At 39.3% G+C, this 20,865-nt stretch overlaps 1 protein-coding gene across 1 annotated transcript in view; it reads right to left on the bottom strand.

Moving 5' to 3' along the window:
* The window catches only part of LOC117402922 (CUB and sushi domain-containing protein 1-like), a 778,430-nt gene that overhangs the window by 212,244 nt on the left and 545,321 nt on the right, over window positions 1-20,865 (bottom strand). The window contains exons 11-12 of the mRNA XM_034004588.3: window positions 9,406-9,509; window positions 8,473-8,585 (exon numbers count right to left, since the gene is read on the bottom strand). Of these exons, the coding sequence (XP_033860479.3) occupies window positions 8,473-8,585; window positions 9,406-9,509 (217 nt within the window). The remainder of the gene's footprint in view (window positions 1-8,472; window positions 8,586-9,405; window positions 9,510-20,865) is intronic.

Raw genomic sequence — 20,865 nt, 5'->3', positions numbered from 1 at the left:
TCAGTGAGAAATAAGTATTAGTAATAATACTGAATTCAGATTCAAATACTGTACATACAATTCTTCCACTGAATCGGATGTCAGCGAGTGTGTCAGTGAAGACATAAGCAAAGACTATTTACCATCAACATCAAGCAAAGTGGCGGCGTCAAGATCTGTGCGTTGCTCCATGCTTCTAGGAGTATCATATGCTGAAGCATTAGACACTCACTCCCTCCGCCCCAACAACCTGTTTACCCGGATATGATTTATTCATGTCTCTCTCTCTCTCTCTCTCTCTCTCTCTCTCTCTCTCTCTCTCTCTCTCTCTCTCCTGTAGGCACAATTGCCTGGAACTAATAACTATTTTTGATATAAGGACATATCTGAACTAATCTGTTGGATTCATTCTTCAACACGCAGGATGCAGTGCAGCTTGCGGACTTTTGGCTGGAGAAATTCCTGAAACATCCTACACAAAGGAGGAGGGGGGTTAATGAGCTGAGAATCGGGGGATTTTAGCTGAACCTAACACCGAGAGTCTCTACAAGATAATAATTAGATTGGGGCCCGAGATAAGGATTTATTGAGGAAGCAAAAGTTGGAGACAACCGAAGGAAGTCATAAATTAGATAATGAAGTCATCCCATGCAGGGTGAGTCAATCTTAGTCCAAAAACAACGGAAGACAGTTGTAGGGGAAAATCCTATAAGAACTGGCAACTTGCAGCAAGAACTTTGAATTGGTTCTGAATTGGTTTCAGAGTTGGTCTGACCTGGTTTCTGAGTCTCACATGGCTCATAAGAGAAAATAGCATTAAGCTTATACCTCTTGACTGCAAGAAGATTCTGTACCCTGCAATAAACGAACGTAAAAGAAAGCTCCATGTTCAGGACTCCTGCTAATAGGAAGAGACGGCTGCGAGTCAGTTTATCTACGCGTCAAAACGAACCATTCCCGGCTCAGATACAAGCTTCTGTTCCCAGTCGTAACCACAGCATAACGAGACTGTGTCTGCCTGCAAGGCGAAGCATTCAAAGAAGAAACAAACAGTATAACAACTTGGGTTTGAAGAATTGCGGGACTAAGCAAGAATATAACTACAATGGAAGAGGTGTTCAGCAGACTTTGGGGTTTTCTTCAAGGAACCGTTGAGCAAAATTCCCTTTCCTTTCCCTTGTGGAACTAGAGTAATTAATGATAATTACAAGACATAGCAATTGATAAAATAGTTATCTTAAATTGCACTTTTAACGCACGTATGAACCTTGTTAAAAAGTAACTAAGTTGATTAACTCATATTGTCATATGAAGTGTTGTAAAAGTATACTTGTGTAATTGTTAGTAAACAATTGTAGTCCAGCCATAGCTGTGATATGTTATTAGAAGAATTATAATTGTGAAATTGGTTTTGCATTTCAATAATAAGTGCTTGTGTTTCACAAGTTATTTTGCCTGTGAGCAATAAGCACCGGGCCACTGTCTGTGTAAGTTGAGCCGAGGGAACTGTCTGCAGAGTGACATTATCACCTGCCGGCAGATCTGCGCAGCCCGTACTGAGATTGAGACAGACGAGTTGATGTACTGTGTTAGAATGAGATGTTGAACCTATACTGAATGTTAGGAGAGCAATAGGATTCTACTTGTACTGTAGTTAATTGCATTATTGAAAACGACATCTAAGCATATGCATTCAAAGAATAGGGGTTGACTGATGCTGCATTGATATGTATGTGAACTGTTACCTCATGATGATTTTCTAAGTTTTTCCTTTCTGTACCCTTATTATTATTATCTAATAAACCGCTACAATATCTTAACCTATGTTGTTGTGGTTGAGGGTGTTTTGTGTGTTCATTGTAATTCCTCAATCTTATACACATCATTAAATACAATAATATTGATGAGGTCTTAATTAACGTGAATGAATATTCAGATTATTTAACAGATAACTAATAGATTGTCTGTGTTTAGTCGGTGATCTAATATGGTAATGGTCATATAGTATTCATTCAAGTTGATTAACGCATGTTAATTTGAACTGTATTAATTATACAAGTTAATTTAGTGTTTAAATTAATTATTAAACAAACTAAAGTAATTAGCCCCACACTCCCTTCCTTTTTTTTGTCAGGACGTGTTGTTGTCGTTGTTCCACCCCATCGTTTGTTGCCTACATGTTATTTTTAGTCAAAACCTTTCCCTATGACTAAATAAAAATATATTTGTTTTATTTATTTACAGTAAAAATGATTTTTGTGTATTTCGTCAGTATCCATTACATACATGCTGTACTCTTAATAATCAAGCGCATGCAGAAGACAGAATAAAGAAAAACTCACTCCCGTAGGACCAGCAGTGCATTTTATAACTCACTACTTTTATATAAAATAGCATCTATTTTAATACACATATAAACTTGTATTGTATTGTAGCAAGGATCCTGTGAACTTTCGGTCATCTATCCTTTTAGAGAAAGGAGAGGTTGAAAATGAGAACCATGAGATCATGTTCCAATATTTTGGAAAGGTTATATCCAGTTAATTTTGAATGTTTTTATATAACTCCAATTAGTTTTAAAAATAGTTAACCAGATCCTTCTAGAATACATCATTAACTCAAAGATAAGAACTGTCAAGGCAGATTGATGATCAGATTTAAGTGGGAAAATTCTATATAAACCCAGAGCAAGACCCCATTCGATACCATTGAACTTGATCTTGCAAGCTGACATAATCCATGCTCTGAGGGTTTCTGAAAAACTGATTGCTGTTTGGTCGAAACCAGAAGTCTCTGCCTTTTGAAGACAGTTCTTATTTTTCATATATCCTACACTACACTTCCATATACTGGAAGGTAAGCATATATTTGAATTCATATCTCATTTATATTGGATGCATTGCTATAAGGTATATAAATTATGTTTTAGTTTTAAGAGAGTGGTATATTGAATGTTTTAGAACATAGCTGTGGGTGCTATAGCTTTTTGCATGGCTAGCCTGAAGGCTAAGCATATCATAGCCATATTTATAATACCATATTGAAGTACTAATGCTGTTAAACCTGTAAAGGCACTGGATCGCCCAGATTGCTTATTACTTGGGATTTACGGTGGTCTGAACAACCAACCAATCCACTTTTTAAAGCATTTAATAAACCGAAAGAGCACTACTACTGCTCTGATTTGTTAAAACTTCAAATTAAATGAGTCTGTGTGGTTTTCTTGATTATTAAAAAGTTGTCTGGACATACAGCAAGCCCAGTGCATGAACAAAACCACTTACAGTTTAAAACGTCCTCCACGTCTCCCATGAGTTTAAGAGTGTGCTCATAGAGTACATGCAATTCTGACAGCAGCTTGTGTCTGTTGTCTAGGCATAGGTCGCTTAAAAGCATGCCTGCTCCCGTGGAAAGCAGTAGCAGGCTGTCTCCAGACGGGGCCACCCAAAGAAGTAACAGGCTGTGGCCTAGGGTGTCATTGTGCTGCAGGCTTGCGTCCCTGGTGGACTCCCTTGCACGCTGCGACTGCTGTAGCATTTCGTCTACCGCCGGACCAAAGGTGTTGCCTGGGGTGACGGGAGCGTCCAGCAAGGCCGTTTTATCCCCGTCCAGCACTCGTGCCTGGGAGAGCCAAAGCTGCCTGCGTGCAGCCACCAGCGCTGCCAGGTTCCTGCCTATAGCTTGTCCACTAAGCTTGGACATCCTGAGCAGGTTACTTGATATCAAGCGCAACTCGTCTAACTGGAGACGAGGGCTTGTGGGTGTCAGCAAACGGACCCGATAAGGTGGTATCCTGAGCCTGGTAAGCTACAAGGATGCTATTGTAGATTCCCAGCCTAGCAGAGAAAGCACTAGCTGTATATGCTTTCTTGAGAATGACCTCAGTCACTCTGCATTGATTGTTTAGACATGCTGTGTCCTGGGATAGCAAGGACAAGTTAGCAGGCTGAACAAGTGAAGCAATGAGGGCCTCTACTGGTGGAAAGTGGGCAAGACCCAGCTTGTCAGCACCAGAAACCCTGTACAGTGCATCCATTGAACGGGAAACCGCCACAGCCATGGCAGGATGTTCCCAGGTGGACTGTAATTCATACAGGAAGTCCGGGTGGACCGGAAAGGCAGCAGGGGTAACTGTCGGCTGCTCATCACAAATAGAGTGCCTTTGTCTGCGCTGCAGGCCAGGGCAACTGTAACACTGCAGTCGCTCGCTGCATTAAAGGCATAAGCTTGGCCAAAAGCAATAGCTGTGCCACTGGCATGTCAGACTCCGCATCATCTGATGGGAGGACCAGCTGATCATCCACCTCCTCTGAGGCAGCTCGAGAGTACGTTTCTTGAACAATGCAACACTCCAAGTTGCATCGGGTTCCTGGTGGCCGTGTGCTGGAAAACATAAGCAAGGCATGCAACTGTCGAATTGTATCCTCCTTGACTGAACTGAGAGGCATGCAAATTCTTGTCATCAAAATCAAAATGGAAAATGTTTGTTGACTAATCTGTTTAGTGCAATAGACTTTGCAACAAAAACAGAAATTATAAACAGAAGGCCAAAACCAAAATTGCAAGTAATAAATACTTACAGAAAAGCAAGAAAAGAGTTGAAATGGTATTTCAGCGATTTCAACTCTTTCATGTACAGTGGTGAATGGATCTGTGGTATTTGATCTTTGATTATAAGAAAACATTTTTATCTGTCATCTAAATGTTGCTGCATGTCTTGCTAAAAGGTCACCGCACACCACTGATAGTAAGTATTATAATTTAAAAAACAAACGCATATAATATGGAAGTTATAGCTTTCCATTGGTTTACAGTAAAGAATCATCACTTTTGCCTGATGAACTTTGATTTGAATTAAAGACTTTATTCATATCTATCCAGCAACACTGAGGCAATTACACTGGGAAGCACATCACCTGATATAGGAGGGGTAGCTCAAACTATTTTTCATGAAACAAAACATATATTTATAAAACATGGCCAAATAATGGTATTTATAGTATTAGCATAATACTACTTTTTGTGCTATGAGGGAATAAGATGAGAAACAAATAATTACATATTCACCACTCTCAGGAAGATTATAAAAAGTAGGATAAGAAGTAGAACGCTTTAACATGTTGTAATCACAGACAGACATGATAGGGTATGTAACATTTTAACATTTTTGTAAAATATACAACAACAAACAAACAAATTAAGCACATGTCTTACAATATAATTTGCTCTCTCTCTCTCTCTCTCTCTCTCTCTCTCTATATATATATATATATATATATATACACTGTATATACAGTGCCTTGCGAAAGTATTCGGCCCCCTTGAACTTTGCGACCTTTTGCCACATTTCAGGCTTCAAACATAAAGATATGAAACTGTAATTTTTTGTGAAGAATCAACAACAAGTGGGACACAATCATGAAGTGGAACGAAATTTATTGGATATTTCAAACTTTTTTAACAAATAAAAAACTGAAAAATTGGGCGTGCAAAATTATTCAGCCCCCTTAAGTTAATACTTTGTAGCGCCACCTTTTGCTGCGATTACAGCTGTAAGTCGCTTGGGGTATGTCTCTATCAGTTTTGCACATCGAGAGACTGACATTTTTGCCCATTCCTCCTTGCAAAACAGCTCGAGCTCAGTGAGGTTGGATGGAGAGCATTTGTGAACAGCAGTTTTCAGTTCTTTCCACAGATTCTCGATTGGATTCAGGTCTGGACTTTGACTTGGCCATTCTAACACCTGGATATGTTTATTTGTGAACCATTCCATTGTAGATTTTGCTTTATGTTTTGGATCATTGTCTTGTTGGAAGACAAATCTCCGTCCCAGTCTCAGGTCTTTTGCAGACTCCATCAGGTTTTCTTCCAGAATGGTCCTGTATTTGGCTCCATCCATCTTCCCATCAATTTTAACCATCTTCCCTGTCCCTGCTGAAGAAAAGCAGGCCCAAACCATGATGCTGCCACCACCATGTTTGACAGTGGGGATGGTGTGTTCAGGGTGATGAGCTGTGTTGCTTTTACGCCAAACATAACGTTTTGCATTGTTGCCAAAAAGTTCGATTTTGGTTTCATCTGACCAGAGCACCTTCTTCCACATGTTTGGTGTGTCTCCCAGGTGGCTTGTGGCAAACTGTAAATGACACTTTTTATGGATATCTTTAAGAAATGGCTTTCTTCTTGCCACTCTTCCATAAAGGCCAGATTTGTGCAGTATACGACTGATTGTTGTCCTATGGACAGAGTCTCCCACCTCAGCTGTAGATCTCTGCAGTTCATCCAGAGTGATCATGGGCCTCTTGGCTGCATCTCTGATCAGTCTTCTCCTTGTATGAGCTGAAAGTTTAGAGGGACGGCCAGGTCTTGGTAGATTTGCAGTGGTCTGATACTCCTTCCATTTCAATATTATCGCTTGCACAGTGCTCCTTGGGATGTTTAAAGCTTGGGAAATCTTTTTGTATCCAAATCCGGCTTTAAACTTCTCCACAACAGTATCTCGGACCTGCCTGGTGTGTTCCTTGTTCTTCATGATGCTCTCTGCGCTTTAAACGGACCTCTGAGACTATCACAGTGCAGGTGCATTTATACGGAGACTTGATTACACACAGGTGGATTCTATTTATCATCATTAGTCATTTAGGTCAACATTGGATCATTCAGAGATCCTCACTGAACTTCTGGAGAGAGTTTGCTGCACTGAAAGTAAAGGGGCTGAATAATTTTGCACGCCCAATTTTTCAGTTTTTTATTTGTTAAAAAAGTTTGAAATATCCAATAAATTTCGTTCCACTTCATGATTGTGTCCCACTTGTTGTTGATTCTTCACAAAAAATTACAGTTTCATATCTTTATGTTTGAAGCCTGGATTGTGGCAAAAGGTCGCAAAGTTCAAGGGGGCCGAATACTTTCGCAAGGCACTGTATATATATATATATATATATATATATATATATATATATATATATATATATATATATATATATATTGTATATATATATATACCTGCTACAGGTTTCTGATACTGTCCAAAATATGTTCTTTATCACCGCATGAAATGTGTTTTCTCTTGGAGTATATCAATAATGTATGCTTAAATAAAGATTTTAATTGAACAATGTAAAGTGCCATTTTTCACAGCAGGCTATAATGTTACATAAGACATTTTGGGCCATATGCATAAAAGATGGCAGTAATTTCCAGCCTTTAAAGAAAATTACTGCGATTTATAAAACTACTGCCTGTTTTTTTTTTTTTTTTTTTTTAACAGCCAGTAATGGGTTTAGATGTAATTTACCGTCACGGATGGTTACCGACAGATTGTATCTAACCAATTGTCAGAGGTATGCAAATGAGCTGTGTCCCCTACTTAAGACGTCATTGGCATACACTATCTGTTTACACCGTCATGTTATGGCTAATGGACATCTCTGAAGAGACGTGTTTTGTCCGAAATATCAAGATGTCAGGTTTGAAAAAAAGGGCACACACACGCACACATTTATAGTGCTCGGTTTATTTGAAATGTATAAATTATTGCACTGAAATAGCATTATGGTATTCTCTGTACACATAACATGATGTAAAAATATACAATAAATATGCACAGTAGACATATATAGCACAGTAGTAAAATATAATGAATACCTACCGTACTTTTTACTTTAGACTATAGGCTACTGGTAACACAAAATAAATCATGCTGCTGCATTGAACGCATACTGTACAATGCGGAAACAATAAAGCATAATGTTAAATTGAAAATAAACTATTTTAGCACATAAGCTTACTTAGTACACAATTAAAACAAAATAGATCATGGTGCCGCATTAACATGATATGATACTATACAGTACCTTACATACTGCACACACTTTACATGGACAACTTTGCAGTGTACCGGTGGCTATAAGCAAAACACATAACCTAACTGCTACTTTTGTTTTCTGTTGATACGAGTCAAACTTCTTTTCTTTGCAAAAAGCAATTAAAGACTTCAAATTCAGAATAATGTAGTGCACATCTTGCGTTTCGAACCACTCGAGTCCATCAGTATTTCTGATGCCCTTTTCCAACCGATCGATCGTAGTACAGTATGAGATTATATACCATCTTTTATTCATGGTGTTAATTTTAGCGATTTAGTAGGTGACTTGTATCTGTTCTTGGGTTTATTTTCATCCAGTCTTTAGTATCAATATAACACGTTTTTTTGGGGGTTTTGGGGTTTTTTTTTAAAATAATTTTCAGGAAGTTCTGCTAATTGTGTTTCATTAAATCAAAGATTAGAAAAGGTTGTGACCACCACTTAACTTGGTGATTGGTATTTTCTGTCTGTCTGTAAACTTGTAAACTCACTTGACATACACTAGTGAAAGAAAGAAAAAAACTAATTGTAAAAGTTAACACTAATACAAATGCAAATGCACATGATATCCCAAGTTTAGCTTTTTCATAACCAATTAAAAAAGAAATGTGCATAAATGGACTAACCTTCATAGATTGCCTTAAAACCCTGAGATCCAATACTGTCATCAGACTGAAGATGAAGCCACATCTGATTGCTCATACTCACAATCAGGTCAGGAACACTGGAACCTGTGAGACTTCATTATAAAAAAAGATATGTTATTAACTATTACAGTTACATTCTTTTATACATGTAAAATAAATAAAAATAAAATATGTGTGGGGAGGGGGGGGCGGGTTGGATAGAAGAAGTGTAGCAATGAAAGCTTAAAGTAAAGAGCTAATTATTTTACTTTGAAAACCCTAAAACAAACAAAAAAAAAAAAACTGCCTCCATGAGAGCCACAGAATCATTTCACTTTCAATCTCCCCATCTTCCAGTGGGCCATGCTGAAGTCCAGTCAGTGCCACAATAAAAAAAGGAAGATAGACTTGAGGCCATTGCACAGTAAATTTGCTCCATCAGTTACCTTCTGCCATCTGTAAATTTCATGTGTAAGTTGACTGCACACCAGATGATTTAACATACATTCAGCAAACAAAAGAGGCTTTAAAGAACTCTACTACTGCATGAAGGGCCAGTGTCTCCCTAACAAATAGCATTGGTTGCTGTCATTTATAACATATTTACCAATAGACTGAATAGAAACGGACACCTGGTGTGCAATGACCTTTCATCCCCCGGAAAGAGATTTGAGATCAATGCTACTTCCTGTGATGTTTCTTCTATTTGATACATTTGTTTGGCTTCTTGACCCTTTCAGCTGTTTATATTCAGGTTCAATTGTTCCATCTTCTTGTCAATTCTTCTTATAATTATTATTTTATAGAAAAAAAATGGAGAACTTCCATGAATATACACCATCATGTTAACACTGACAGCATATTGAAAAAAAAACAAAACAAAACTTGGAAACAGTTGGAAAAATGTACATTTCTGTATTTTGGAGTACTTACACGTACAACACTGTTCTTGCATCACCAATCTTCCCACCATCTCCCACAGTTACTGTATCATAGCCTCTTTCAAGATCAAACTCTTCAAAAGCAAGCTTGATGACCTGTTGAAAAAAAGAAAAGTGCAATGAAGCAGAAACAATTAAATAAGAATAATGTACAATTCAGTAAGTAGTGTTGTGCAACATCAAGTAATATTCAACTGTTCCAATAAGCAATGCCAAACTGCATTTGCATTAACTTGCTAGCTCAACCTAATTGATACAGATTGTAACTATATTAACATACAGTAATATCAAAAGCGTACAGAACATTTCACATACAAAAACAAAAAAAATGTGAAATGAAAGGCACCATAAAGATCTCGACAAAAAAAGTTATTTACCAAAAATCTGTAGTTAAACAAAATTCAATTGGGGCAAACTTGTGGGGGCCAAGTTTGTCCCAATTATGTCTCCTAATATTTACACATATCACAACATTGATTTGTATGTGAGTCTTTTAGAGGTATTTAGAAACATTATTTGAATATTCTGGGATTGCTGTAGCAATACCTTAGTTTTCCCATAAACATGGCCCTATAATAGCCGCAGTAGTTTTCCCTCCATCCTATTGTAGCGATCCATGCACTGTAATTCCTGCTGTGTGTGTTTACATGCTGTCTAGGTCTATGTCATTCCTGCTGTTTGTAATTGTAACCCCCCGCTCTGTATTTCCTGTTGTTGGTTTGTTTACCTCTGTAATCCTAGCCTGCGTGTTCTGCCGTTTGTGTCCCCTGTAATTGGTTGTTGTTTGTCTGTGCCCATTTGTCCTAGTGTGAGGCTGAGAGCCAATGGGATGTGTGTAAGCTCCCGTACCCTGTCTGCCTAAATGCAAGACCGGGTTGGACCCGGAAATTTGTGTGTCTGAAACCTGAGTAGCTGGTAGAGCTGTGGACTCTGGTAAATAAAATCATTGAAAGAAAAGCAAGTGTCTTCTCCTGTTTTCTGTCTCCTGTAAGAACACTACACTATATTCTAACTTGGCAGGAATAACTAAAGTGACTCGCAATAAACAACTTTTTAAGAACATAAGAACATAAGAAAGTTTACAAAGGAGAGGAGGCCATTCAGCCCATCTTGCTCGTTTGGTTGTTAGTAGCTTATTGATCCCAGAATCTCATCAAGCAGCTTCTTGAAGGATCCCAGGGTGTCAGCTTCAACAACATTACTGGGGAGTTGGTTCCAGACCCTCATAATTCTCTGTGTAAAAAAGTGCCTCCTATTTTCTGTTCTGAATGCCCCTTTATCTAATCTCCATTTGTGACCCCTGGTCCTTGTTTCTTTTTTCAGGCCAAAGAAGTCCCCTGGGTCGACATTGCCTATACCTTTTAGGATTTTGAATGTTTGAATCAGATCGCCGCGTAGTTTTCTTTGTTCAAGACTGAATAGATCCAATTCTTTTAGCCTGTCTGCATACGACATGCCTTTTAAGCCTGGGATAATTCTGGTTGCTCTTCTTTGCACTCTTTCTAGAGCAGCAATATCCTTTTTGTAACGAGGTGACCAGAACTGAACACAATATTCTAGGTGAGGTCTTGCTAATGCATTGTAGAGTTTTAACAATACTTCCCTTGATTTAAATTCAACACTTCTCACAATATAGCCGAGCATCTTGTTGGCCTTTTTTATAGCTTCCCCACATTGTCTAGATGAAGACATTTCTGAGTCAACATAAACTAGGTCTTTTTCAATGATTCCTTCTTCAATTTCAGTATCTCCCATATGATATTTATAATGCACATTTTTATTGCCTGCGTGCAATACTTTACACTTTTCTCTATTAAATGTCATTTGCCATGTGTCTGCCCAGTTCTGAATGCTGTCTAGATCATTTTGAATGACATTTGCAACAGTGTTTGCCACTCCTCCTATTTTTGTGTTGTTTGCAAATTTAACAAGTTTGCTTACTATACCAGAATCTAAATCATTAATGTAGATTAGGAATAGCAGAGGACCTAATACTGATCCCTGTGGTACACCACTGGTTACCTCGCTCCATTTTGAGGTTTCTTCTCTAATCAGTACTTTCTGTTTTCTACATGTTAACCACTCCCTAATCCATGTGCATGCATTTCCTTGAATCCCCACTGCGTTCAGCTTTGAGAATTAATCTTTTATGCGGGACTTTGTCAAAAGCATTCTGGAAATCTAAATAAACCATGTTGTATGCTTTGCAATTATCCATTTTCATTGTTGCATCCTCAAAAAAGTCTAGTAGGTTAGACACAATCTCCCTTTCCTAAAACCATGCTGACTGGCTCCCAGGATATTGTTACCATATAGGTAATTTTCCATTTTGGATCTTATTATAGTTTCCATAAGTTTACATATAATAGAAGTCAGGCTTATTAGTCTGTAGTTACCTGGTTCGGTTTTGTCTCCCGTTTTCCTGTGTGGTCTTGTCTTTTAATTTCCTTCCTAGCTCTCTGAATTTGTTTTGCAGGGATCTTGGTCTGTCTCTTCCAATGTTGTTTGTACCGATGTGAACGACTACTACCAGATCATCTCCTGTTCGTTCTAGGAGCCTGTCCACGTTCTCAGTGATGTGCTTCACAGAGGCTCCTGGAAGGCAGCACACTGTTGTAGTAAGGGGGTCCAAACTGCGAATTGAACTTGCTGTGTTTCTCAATATGGAGTCCCCAACAATCATGACCCCCCTTCTTTTTGCTGCCTGGTCAGCACTGTTTATAAGTTCCTGGATGTTGTTTCTTTCATTCTCTTGAGGTTGGTTTTGGTCATCTAAATGTTGAAGTGGCTCAAATTTGTTGGATGTCTGGATTTCTGGTGGTTGTGTTTGACAAAGTTTCTTTTTTTCCCTGCTTCTGCCTATCTGAACCCAGCTGTTTCGACTCTCTTCCATCTCCATGGTGGCTTTCAGTCTGCTAGGGGTGCAGACTTCCATGAATTGTGGGTGTGTCAGCTCCTCAAGCTCCTGTTGCTGTCTCATTTCCTCCAGCTCCTTTTCTTGCAGACTTACTCGTTGGAGCAAGTCCTGGATCGTGCGGCACTTTACACAAACTTGGTTGAGCTCTGTTGGGTTTTCTCGGATTTCCCACATCATGCAGTTGTCACAGATTACTGGCTTGAAGACCATGATGTATTTTTTTTTTTGTGGAAGTTTAGTTTAGCTTCTGCAGCTGTCAACCTGCTTTCAAACTGCTTCTAACTGCGTTGTACTTGTCCATGACTGTACTTCTCCCACGATGTCACTTCCACACGCTGTCGCTGGGAAGACTGCCTGCCTTTTGTTTGTTTGCGTTTGTGCTGCGGGCTCCGCCCCTCCCTCGTGTCTCAGAACGCCGCGGAATTTGAATCAGCTGCTCCGAGTTTCAGCTTGTTATCAGAAAAATACACGCAGCTGTAAGGCTTTAAGCTGCAATGTTTTCTGATTAAAGCAACTCCAGATTTAAAGATGTAATTCCTCCTTTCTGCTTCTAACTGCATTGTACTTGTCCATGACTGTACTTCTCCCACGATGTCGCTTCCACACGCTGTCGCTGGGAAGACTGCCTGCCTTTTGTTTGTTTGTGTTTTCAAATGTATGTTTCTATTTTGTTCTACAGTACTGTTTATATTCAGCTGAATGTTTTTTGCAAGTGTTGCCATATGGAGACAGCAACAGTGGTAATCCCCAGAACAGTACCACTTATACAGTATATGTAACATGTAAAAATAATAATAAAAACTTTTTAATATGTTGTAGGAAGACTGTATGCACATATATACATTTCACATAGGCTTCAATTCAGTGGGTGATAGAGCATCCCAAACACTTATTTATAGGTGCTATACAGTCTCCTAAATATAATATTTTTACATATTACTTATATAAATGGCTTGGTCTCTCTCTCTCTGCCTTGACACACTTTTGTCTGAAACGGCTCTTCATATGAGAAACGGTGTATTTATGCCTACTTTTTTTTAATAACTTAGATAACGGCTAAAATATAATAAAACAGAACGATTACGATTACACCGTGTAACAATTTTTTTTTTTTTTTTTTGGTTCCTGGGTAGTAAGTGTTATTTCCTAATTGCTTATGCCTCAAAAGTATAGAAAATGGCTATTATTCCCCACAAACTTTGCTTTTGTGACCAGGACAGTGATATTTTGAAATGTACCTATTTTCCAGAACATTCCAGATAGATTCAGTGCTGAGTAAACTTGGAGTAACTTCTAGAACTTTCTAGAACTTTCCAGTAATATAAATAGTAGTATAAATACAGGGGCCTTAAGCCCACCAGTTCAGTTTAGTTCCAGCTGCCTAAGTGGATACATATCTGCATTTTTCTGAGATGGCATCAAGAGGCTGCAAGCATCCGGCAGACACATTTTGCTATGTCTGCAGCCAATTTATCAAGACAAGAGCGAAAAAGTACTCTGTGGAAGCATCTGCTAAGATGTGTGAGGCCTACAAGGCATATTTTGGCATGCCTGTCGGGGATCAAGACAAACCCTGGGCACCTCATTTCACCTGCGAGCAATGCAAAAAAACTCTGGAAGGTAAGATGGACAATTGTTGCTCGGAATTTTATGTTATAAAATTTGTTAAAATTTTTAAAATTGTAAAAGTTTTTAATTTTAAAATGTTTTACAATTTTCAATGTTATTGAAAAAATATATCATATATGAAAAATGTTGCGAGAATCTCTTACACATTAGTCATGGGTGAAATAAATGTATTTTTGTAGGATGGTACAGAGGGGAAAAGAGAGCCATGAAGTTCGCTATCCCAAGAATTTGGCGGGAACCCACTGACCACTCAAGCAACTGCTACTTCTGCATGGTGGACCCTTCCAAACGTCGGACTGTCAAGAATGCACCTGCTATCACGTATCCGGACCTTCCTTCATCCATCGCCCCGGTGCCACACTGCCATGAGCTCCCCATACCCACTCCACCGGAGAGAGAGCAGCCGTCTTTAGAAGAGAGCAGCAAGTCAGAGAGCGAGGAAGACGTTGTAGATCCAGATGACAATTTCAGAGGTGGAGCTGAGGAGAGAAACCCATACTACCCCAACCAAAAAGACCTCAATGACTTGATTAGAGATCTTGGTCTCACCAAGTCCAATGCCGAGCTTTTGACGTCTAGGCTCAAGCAGTGGAACTTGTTGGATGAAAGTGTGCAAGTCGCAGATCAGAGGAAGCGTCACCAACCTTTTTCCAGCTTCTTCACCCGTCAAGATGGGCTCTGCTTCTGCCACAATGTGACCAGTCTGTTCGAGGCAATTGGAATCGCCTGTAACCAGAATGAGTGGCGCCTCTTCATTGACAGCTCATCCAGGAGCCTCAAAGCCGTGCTGCTCCATAATGGTAACAAGTACCTGTCTCTTCCCCTGGCTCACTCGAGCATCTAGACCTTGCTGGATGCCTTGAAGTATGATGATTATGGCTGGGAGGTCATAGGAGACTTCAAAATGGTGGCATTCCTGATGGGTCTCCAAGGCAGTTTTACCAAGTTTCCCTGCTATCTTTGCCTTTGGGACAACAGGGACACCAAGGCGCACTACCACAGGCGGGACTGGCCACAGCGGACCGAGTTCTCTGTGGGGAGGAACAACGTCAAGTGGGAGCCACTGGTGGACCCCTGGAAGGTGCTGATGCCACCACTGCACATCAAATTGGGCCTTATGAAACAATTTGTCAGAGCTCTAGATAAGGAGTCGGCAGCCTTCAAGTACCTTCAAGACTTCTTCCCTAAGCTGTCTGAGGCAAAGGTCAAAGCCGGTGTCTTCGTCGGACCACAGATAAAGAAGATCCTGGAGTGCAATGAATTCCCCAAGAAGCTCACTAGTAAGGAGAAAGCGGCTTGGAACAGCTTTGTCGCAGTGGTTCGGGGCTTCCTGGGCAATCACAAGGCCGAAAACTATGTGGAGCTGGTTCAAGGAGAACATGGGAGCGTACTCGGAGGAGCAAGGCGAGCGCTTCCACCAGGATATACTGGACTTTGAACGCCGCTACTAAGGACAGTATAACGAGAACATGATGGGAGACTACATTTGGGGGCTAATTCGTGAAAGTGATTTACAGTATAATCGTAAATCTCGAAAAACTACTCACTTCTAAATCTTTTGTAGTCATTTTTGTATTACTTTAGTATAAATACATGTTAATTTGGATTCATATGTTGTTTTTTTCTGACTTTATGTGAACGAAAAGACACAAATTCGCCCGTTTTCTCATTGGAAATAGGTAAATTTCAAAATATCACTGTCCTGGTCACAAAAGCAAAGTTTGTGGGGAATAATAGCCATTTTCTATACTTTTGAGGCATAAGCAATTAGGAAATAACACTTACTACCCAGGAACAAAAATTGTGTTACATAGTGTTATTGTTTGGTTCGGTTTCAGCTGCGTTTGTAATACTGCAATTGATTTCACACTGTCTGAAATTGCTAGACCACCATTTCAAGTGAATCCTAGTCCCATCATTTGGTGCACACTCTGAAGCGAAACAAATATTTTTGACTTTTTATATGAACTTGGGTGTTAACTGAACTCTAGTGAGAATTACCCTCTCCAAATGAACTAGGTATGAAAGGGCCCAGTTGCTTTTTGCAGTCACAGTACGGTTCAAATGTCCATGTTCTATTCATTAAAATGATATTTGAAATGAGTGAAAATGTGTTTTTTCCATTATATAGTGCAAACAAAAGTATGCCATGTTATTATAAAAGCAAAAAAAACTGAAATGGCAGTGGGCCGGAGATGTAGCAACAAGAACAGGAAGAGGGCAAGATGAGGAAACACACCGGAGCAAAGTGGATGAGGGACGCAGCAGACAGGCTTCTGTGGAAGAATCTTGAGGAGGCCTTCTTCCAGCAGTGGATTGAAAAAGGCTGAAGATGATGATTATATATATATATATATATATATATATATATATATATATATATATATATATATACAGTGCCTATAAGAAGGTCTATACCCCCTTTCAAAATGTTCATCTTTTGTTGCCTTATAGCCTGGAATTAAAATGCATTAAAATAGTTTTTTTTTCATTGATCTACACATCCTACCCCACAACTTCCAAGTGAAAAAAATATTCTAGAAATTTGTAGAAAATTTATTAAAAATAAATACTGAAATAGCTTGGTTGGATAAGTGTCCACCCCCTTGTAATAGCAATCCTAAATTAGCTCAGGTGTAACCAATCGCCTTCAAAATTGCACACCACATTAAGTGGCCTCCACCTGTGTTAAATTGTAGTGATTCACATGATTTCAGGATAAATTCAGCAGTTCCTGTAGGTTCCCTCTGCTGGGTAGTGCATTTCAAAACAAAGACTCAACCATGAGCACCAAGGTGCTTTCAAAAGAACTGCGGGACAAAGTTGTTGAAAGGCACAGATCAGGGGATGGGTATAAACATACATCAAAGGCCTTGAATATCCCTTGGAGCACGGTCAAGACGATTATTATGAAGTGGAAGTTGTATGGCACCACCAAGACCCTGCCTAGATCAGGCCGTCCCTCCAAACTGGATGACCGAGCAAGAAGGAGACTGATCAGAGAGGCTACCAAGAGGCCAATGGCAACTTTGCAAGCTACAGGCTTTTATGGCCAAGACTGGTCAAGTGTGCATGTGACAACAATATCCCAAGCACGCCACAAATCTGGCCTGTATGATAGGGTGGCAGGAAGGAAGCCATTACTCAAGAAAGCCCACCATTTGAAGTATGCAAAAAAACACTCAGATTCTGTAGCCATGTGGCAAAAAGTTTTGTGGTCTGACGAAACTAAAATGGAACTTTTTGGCCTAAATGCAAAGCGTTATGTTTGGCACAAACCCAACACAGCACATCATCCAAAGAACACCATCCCTACTGTGAAGCATGGTGGTGGCAGCATCATGTTATGGGGATGTTTCCCATCGGCAGGGACTGGGGCACTTGTCAGGATAGAAGGGAAAATAAATCGAGCAAAGTACAGAGAAGTCCTTGAGGAAAACCTCCTGCCCTCTGCAAGAAAGCTGAAACTGGGACGGAAGTTCACCTTTCAGCATGACAATGACCCAAAGCACACAGCCAGAGCTACAGTGGAGTGGCTAAGGAGCAAAAGTGGGTGGCCCAGTCAGAGCCACGACCTAAATCCAATCGAAAATTTGTGGCATGACTTGAAGATTGATGTCCATCAATGCTCCCCAAGGAACTTGACAGAGCTTGAACAGTTTTGTAAAGAAGAATGGTCAAATATTGCCAAATCTAGGTATGCAAAGTTGGTAGAGACCTATCCCAACAGACTCACAGCTGTAATTGCTGCCAAAGGTGCTTCCACCAAGTGCTAACTCAGGGGGGTGGAGACTTATCCAATTATGATCTTTCAGTTTTGTATTTTTAATATCATTTTTTTCTCAATAAAAACTTTTCTCCCCTTAACAGTGTGGAGTATGGTGTGTAGATAAGTGGAAAAAAATCCTCATTTAAATGCATGAAACTCTGAGGCACTGACACAACAGAATGTGAAAATATAATTCAAGGGGGTGTAGTGTAGACTTTCTATACGCACCATTTATATATATATATATATATATATATTATACCATATTTACTCGAATTTAAGTCGCACTTTTGTGGCCAAAATAAATGCTTCAAATTTGGGGTTTTTAGTTAGGGTACCAGTTTACATTTGCACATGTCAATTATTCTGGTGAGCTTGAACAAGACCAACTATACACAGTACTGCCCACTACAGACATTACTCTCGGTACAGTACCGTACATATTTTCTTTTTCCATTTGCATTTGTAATATAGTAGGTGACGTACTCTGATGCTTTAATGTACAGTAATAGTGTTCCCTGCTGGCACCTACAAATTAAAAAGAAATGTAACCGTTAATTATTGTGTTTTTTTCATTAAGAGTTAAATGTGACTTGCATTCAGGGACTTTTTTTTTTTTTTTTTGGTGTCCGTATTTGGGGGTGCGACTTGAATTCAGGGGTGACTTAAATTTGAGTAAACACGGTATCTATAAACAGGCTCCCTTGAGAAAGATATGTACAACATATCGAAACATCGGGCAGCTGGCTCTTTGAGCTAATATATATATATATATATATATATATATATATATATATATATATATATATATATATATATATATATACAGGTGTTCATATGGTTAATAATATACTTACCTAAAAGCCAATCATTATCCTCTGGGTGCCCCCTAATCCATACTGACATGCTACTATTTTGTAAAATATAGGAGTCATGGCAGAAGCCTGGAAAATGTGCTACCATGTGTATTATTTTACATTGCGCATTACACGTAATCTGCATGTTCATAGAATGAAACTGCTTTCTGTTTCTAAACAAAACTTCATTCTGTGTAGGGGCTTGCAGTGCAATATGTGTGTAATCAATTGCTCCCAACACGTTAGGCACAGCTGCTAATGCAGAAAACTTCTGTTTTATGTTGTGTATTTGCCGAGTAGTTTAGGAACGTGACCAAAAAACAAAACTCAACCCTTCTTACGGACATACAACACCAGACCAAAAAAAGAGGAAAGAGGGGAAAGAGGTCGAGGAAATTGGAGGTTAACCACCAGATATCTCTAATTGATGATACAAATATTATTAAACTGATACAAATATAATTAAACCCGCAGACAAAGGGGGAGCAATTGTCATTCAAGATAAGATTAATTATAATAGTGAAATCGAAAGACAATTAACAGATTTGAAATTCTATCTGAGATTGGATATTGATCCGACTTTGCAATTTAAGAAAGAAATTGATTTGGTTTTGGTAAATGGTAAAGATCATGGTTTGATTAGACCGATTATCTATACAGTTCCCAAAATACTCAAATCGGGATCGTTGACTGAAACACTATCAACATTTATAGACTCTCATATTAAATCATATGTTGTTTCTCTACCTGCATATCTTAGAGACACGACTGATTTGTTAAATAAATTAGAACTTCTTGAGAATATTCAACAGGATGACATATTGATAACGATAGATGTTACTGTCTTTACACAAATATCCCACATGAAAAGGGTTTACAAAAATTGGAGTATTTTTTGAGTAAAAGAGATATTACTACACAACCACCTACTGATTTTCTATTGGAAATGGCTACATTAGTTTTACAGAATATTTTTTTTTTATTTGAAAATAAATACTATTTACAAATACAAGGTACTGCTATGGGTTCCACTATGGCACTGAATTGTGCAAATTTATTCATATTTAAATTTGAACAAAATAGTATATACACCAATAACCCTTTTGTTGAGAAAATTAAATATTGGGGCAGATATATTGATGACATTTTAATGATTTGGATAGGTAAAGAAGATGAACTTGGCTGTTTTTTTTTAATTATATTAATGATTTCCATTACATGAGAGTAGATGTTAAAACTTCATGCTGATTTGAACTTGGCTCTCGCCAAGATAAGCACCAACTAAGACGTAGCTTTACAGTAAACTAATGTGATCCGTCTGTGTCTACATCCATTTGCGCTTCCTTCCATATGATGATGTAGATATCCTTCTGCCTGGTGTTTATGGCTGAAGTGTAATGCTGGCTCCAGGGATCAGCTTATTTTGCCTCCTTATCGCATCAGCACACACAATGGCTGCAATGCTGGCTCCGGGGATCAACCACAGTCGGTCTCCCCAGCGCAAAATGAATGACAACCGTCTGGATTGAGCTAAGTAGGGTACATCTCTGGGGTCTTCAAGTGGGCACCTTCCATCCTCTGTGTTTCTTCGACTAGCCCACGACACCTCAAGAGGGCTCGACGGTGATTCTGGCGTCCCAGCATCACCCCCCTCCGTCCCCCGCTCAACTCAGCCCAGCTTACTTACCCGTACATCAGTGTTTCTTTCTTTCTATTGTGCTTGAGATCCCCAACCAGAATCTTTCCGTCTCAACCACAGCCAGTTCCTGCTCCTCTCTGCTGCTCCAGATAAGTTCTTCACTGTGCGATGCAACTCTTGGCCACTGAATCCGATGTCTCTGAGAAACCGGGTTGTAGAGTGTGCCACAAATCCTCGACAACCCACCTCCACTGGGTAAACCAGGACTCTCCATCCTCGCTGTTCCGCTTCATACCGCAGTTTCTTCCTCTCATACACCATGCCATGGGAGGATATCTACAGTATCCTCCCATGGCACTGTTAACTCTACCAGGTGAACAAGGCGTGTTGATCCAGACCACAAGACAATATCTGGTCAAAGGTTAGTGGTGGCAATCTCAGGTGGAAAAAAAAGCCATTGACCAACATCTGCCAGCATTTTCCAGTCTCTAGCAGCTTCTAGTTGTCCTGGGCAAGGGTTGGTTTTAACACCTTTTCTTGGCAGTTGCTCTCCTGGGTGGAGGAATGGAATCTTTTGTGTGTAATGTTTTGATGGAAATGGTGGCAACTTATTGGTTATGTTCTGGTTGTCTTCCAATTCT

This window comes from Acipenser ruthenus, chromosome 5, assembly GCF_902713425.1.
Source record: "Acipenser ruthenus chromosome 5, fAciRut3.2 maternal haplotype, whole genome shotgun sequence".
Classification (NCBI taxonomy): Eukaryota; Metazoa; Chordata; class Actinopteri; order Acipenseriformes; family Acipenseridae; genus Acipenser; species Acipenser ruthenus.
Note: the sequence above shows the minus strand (reverse complement) of the source record. Positions and strands in the feature narration are given on the sequence as shown.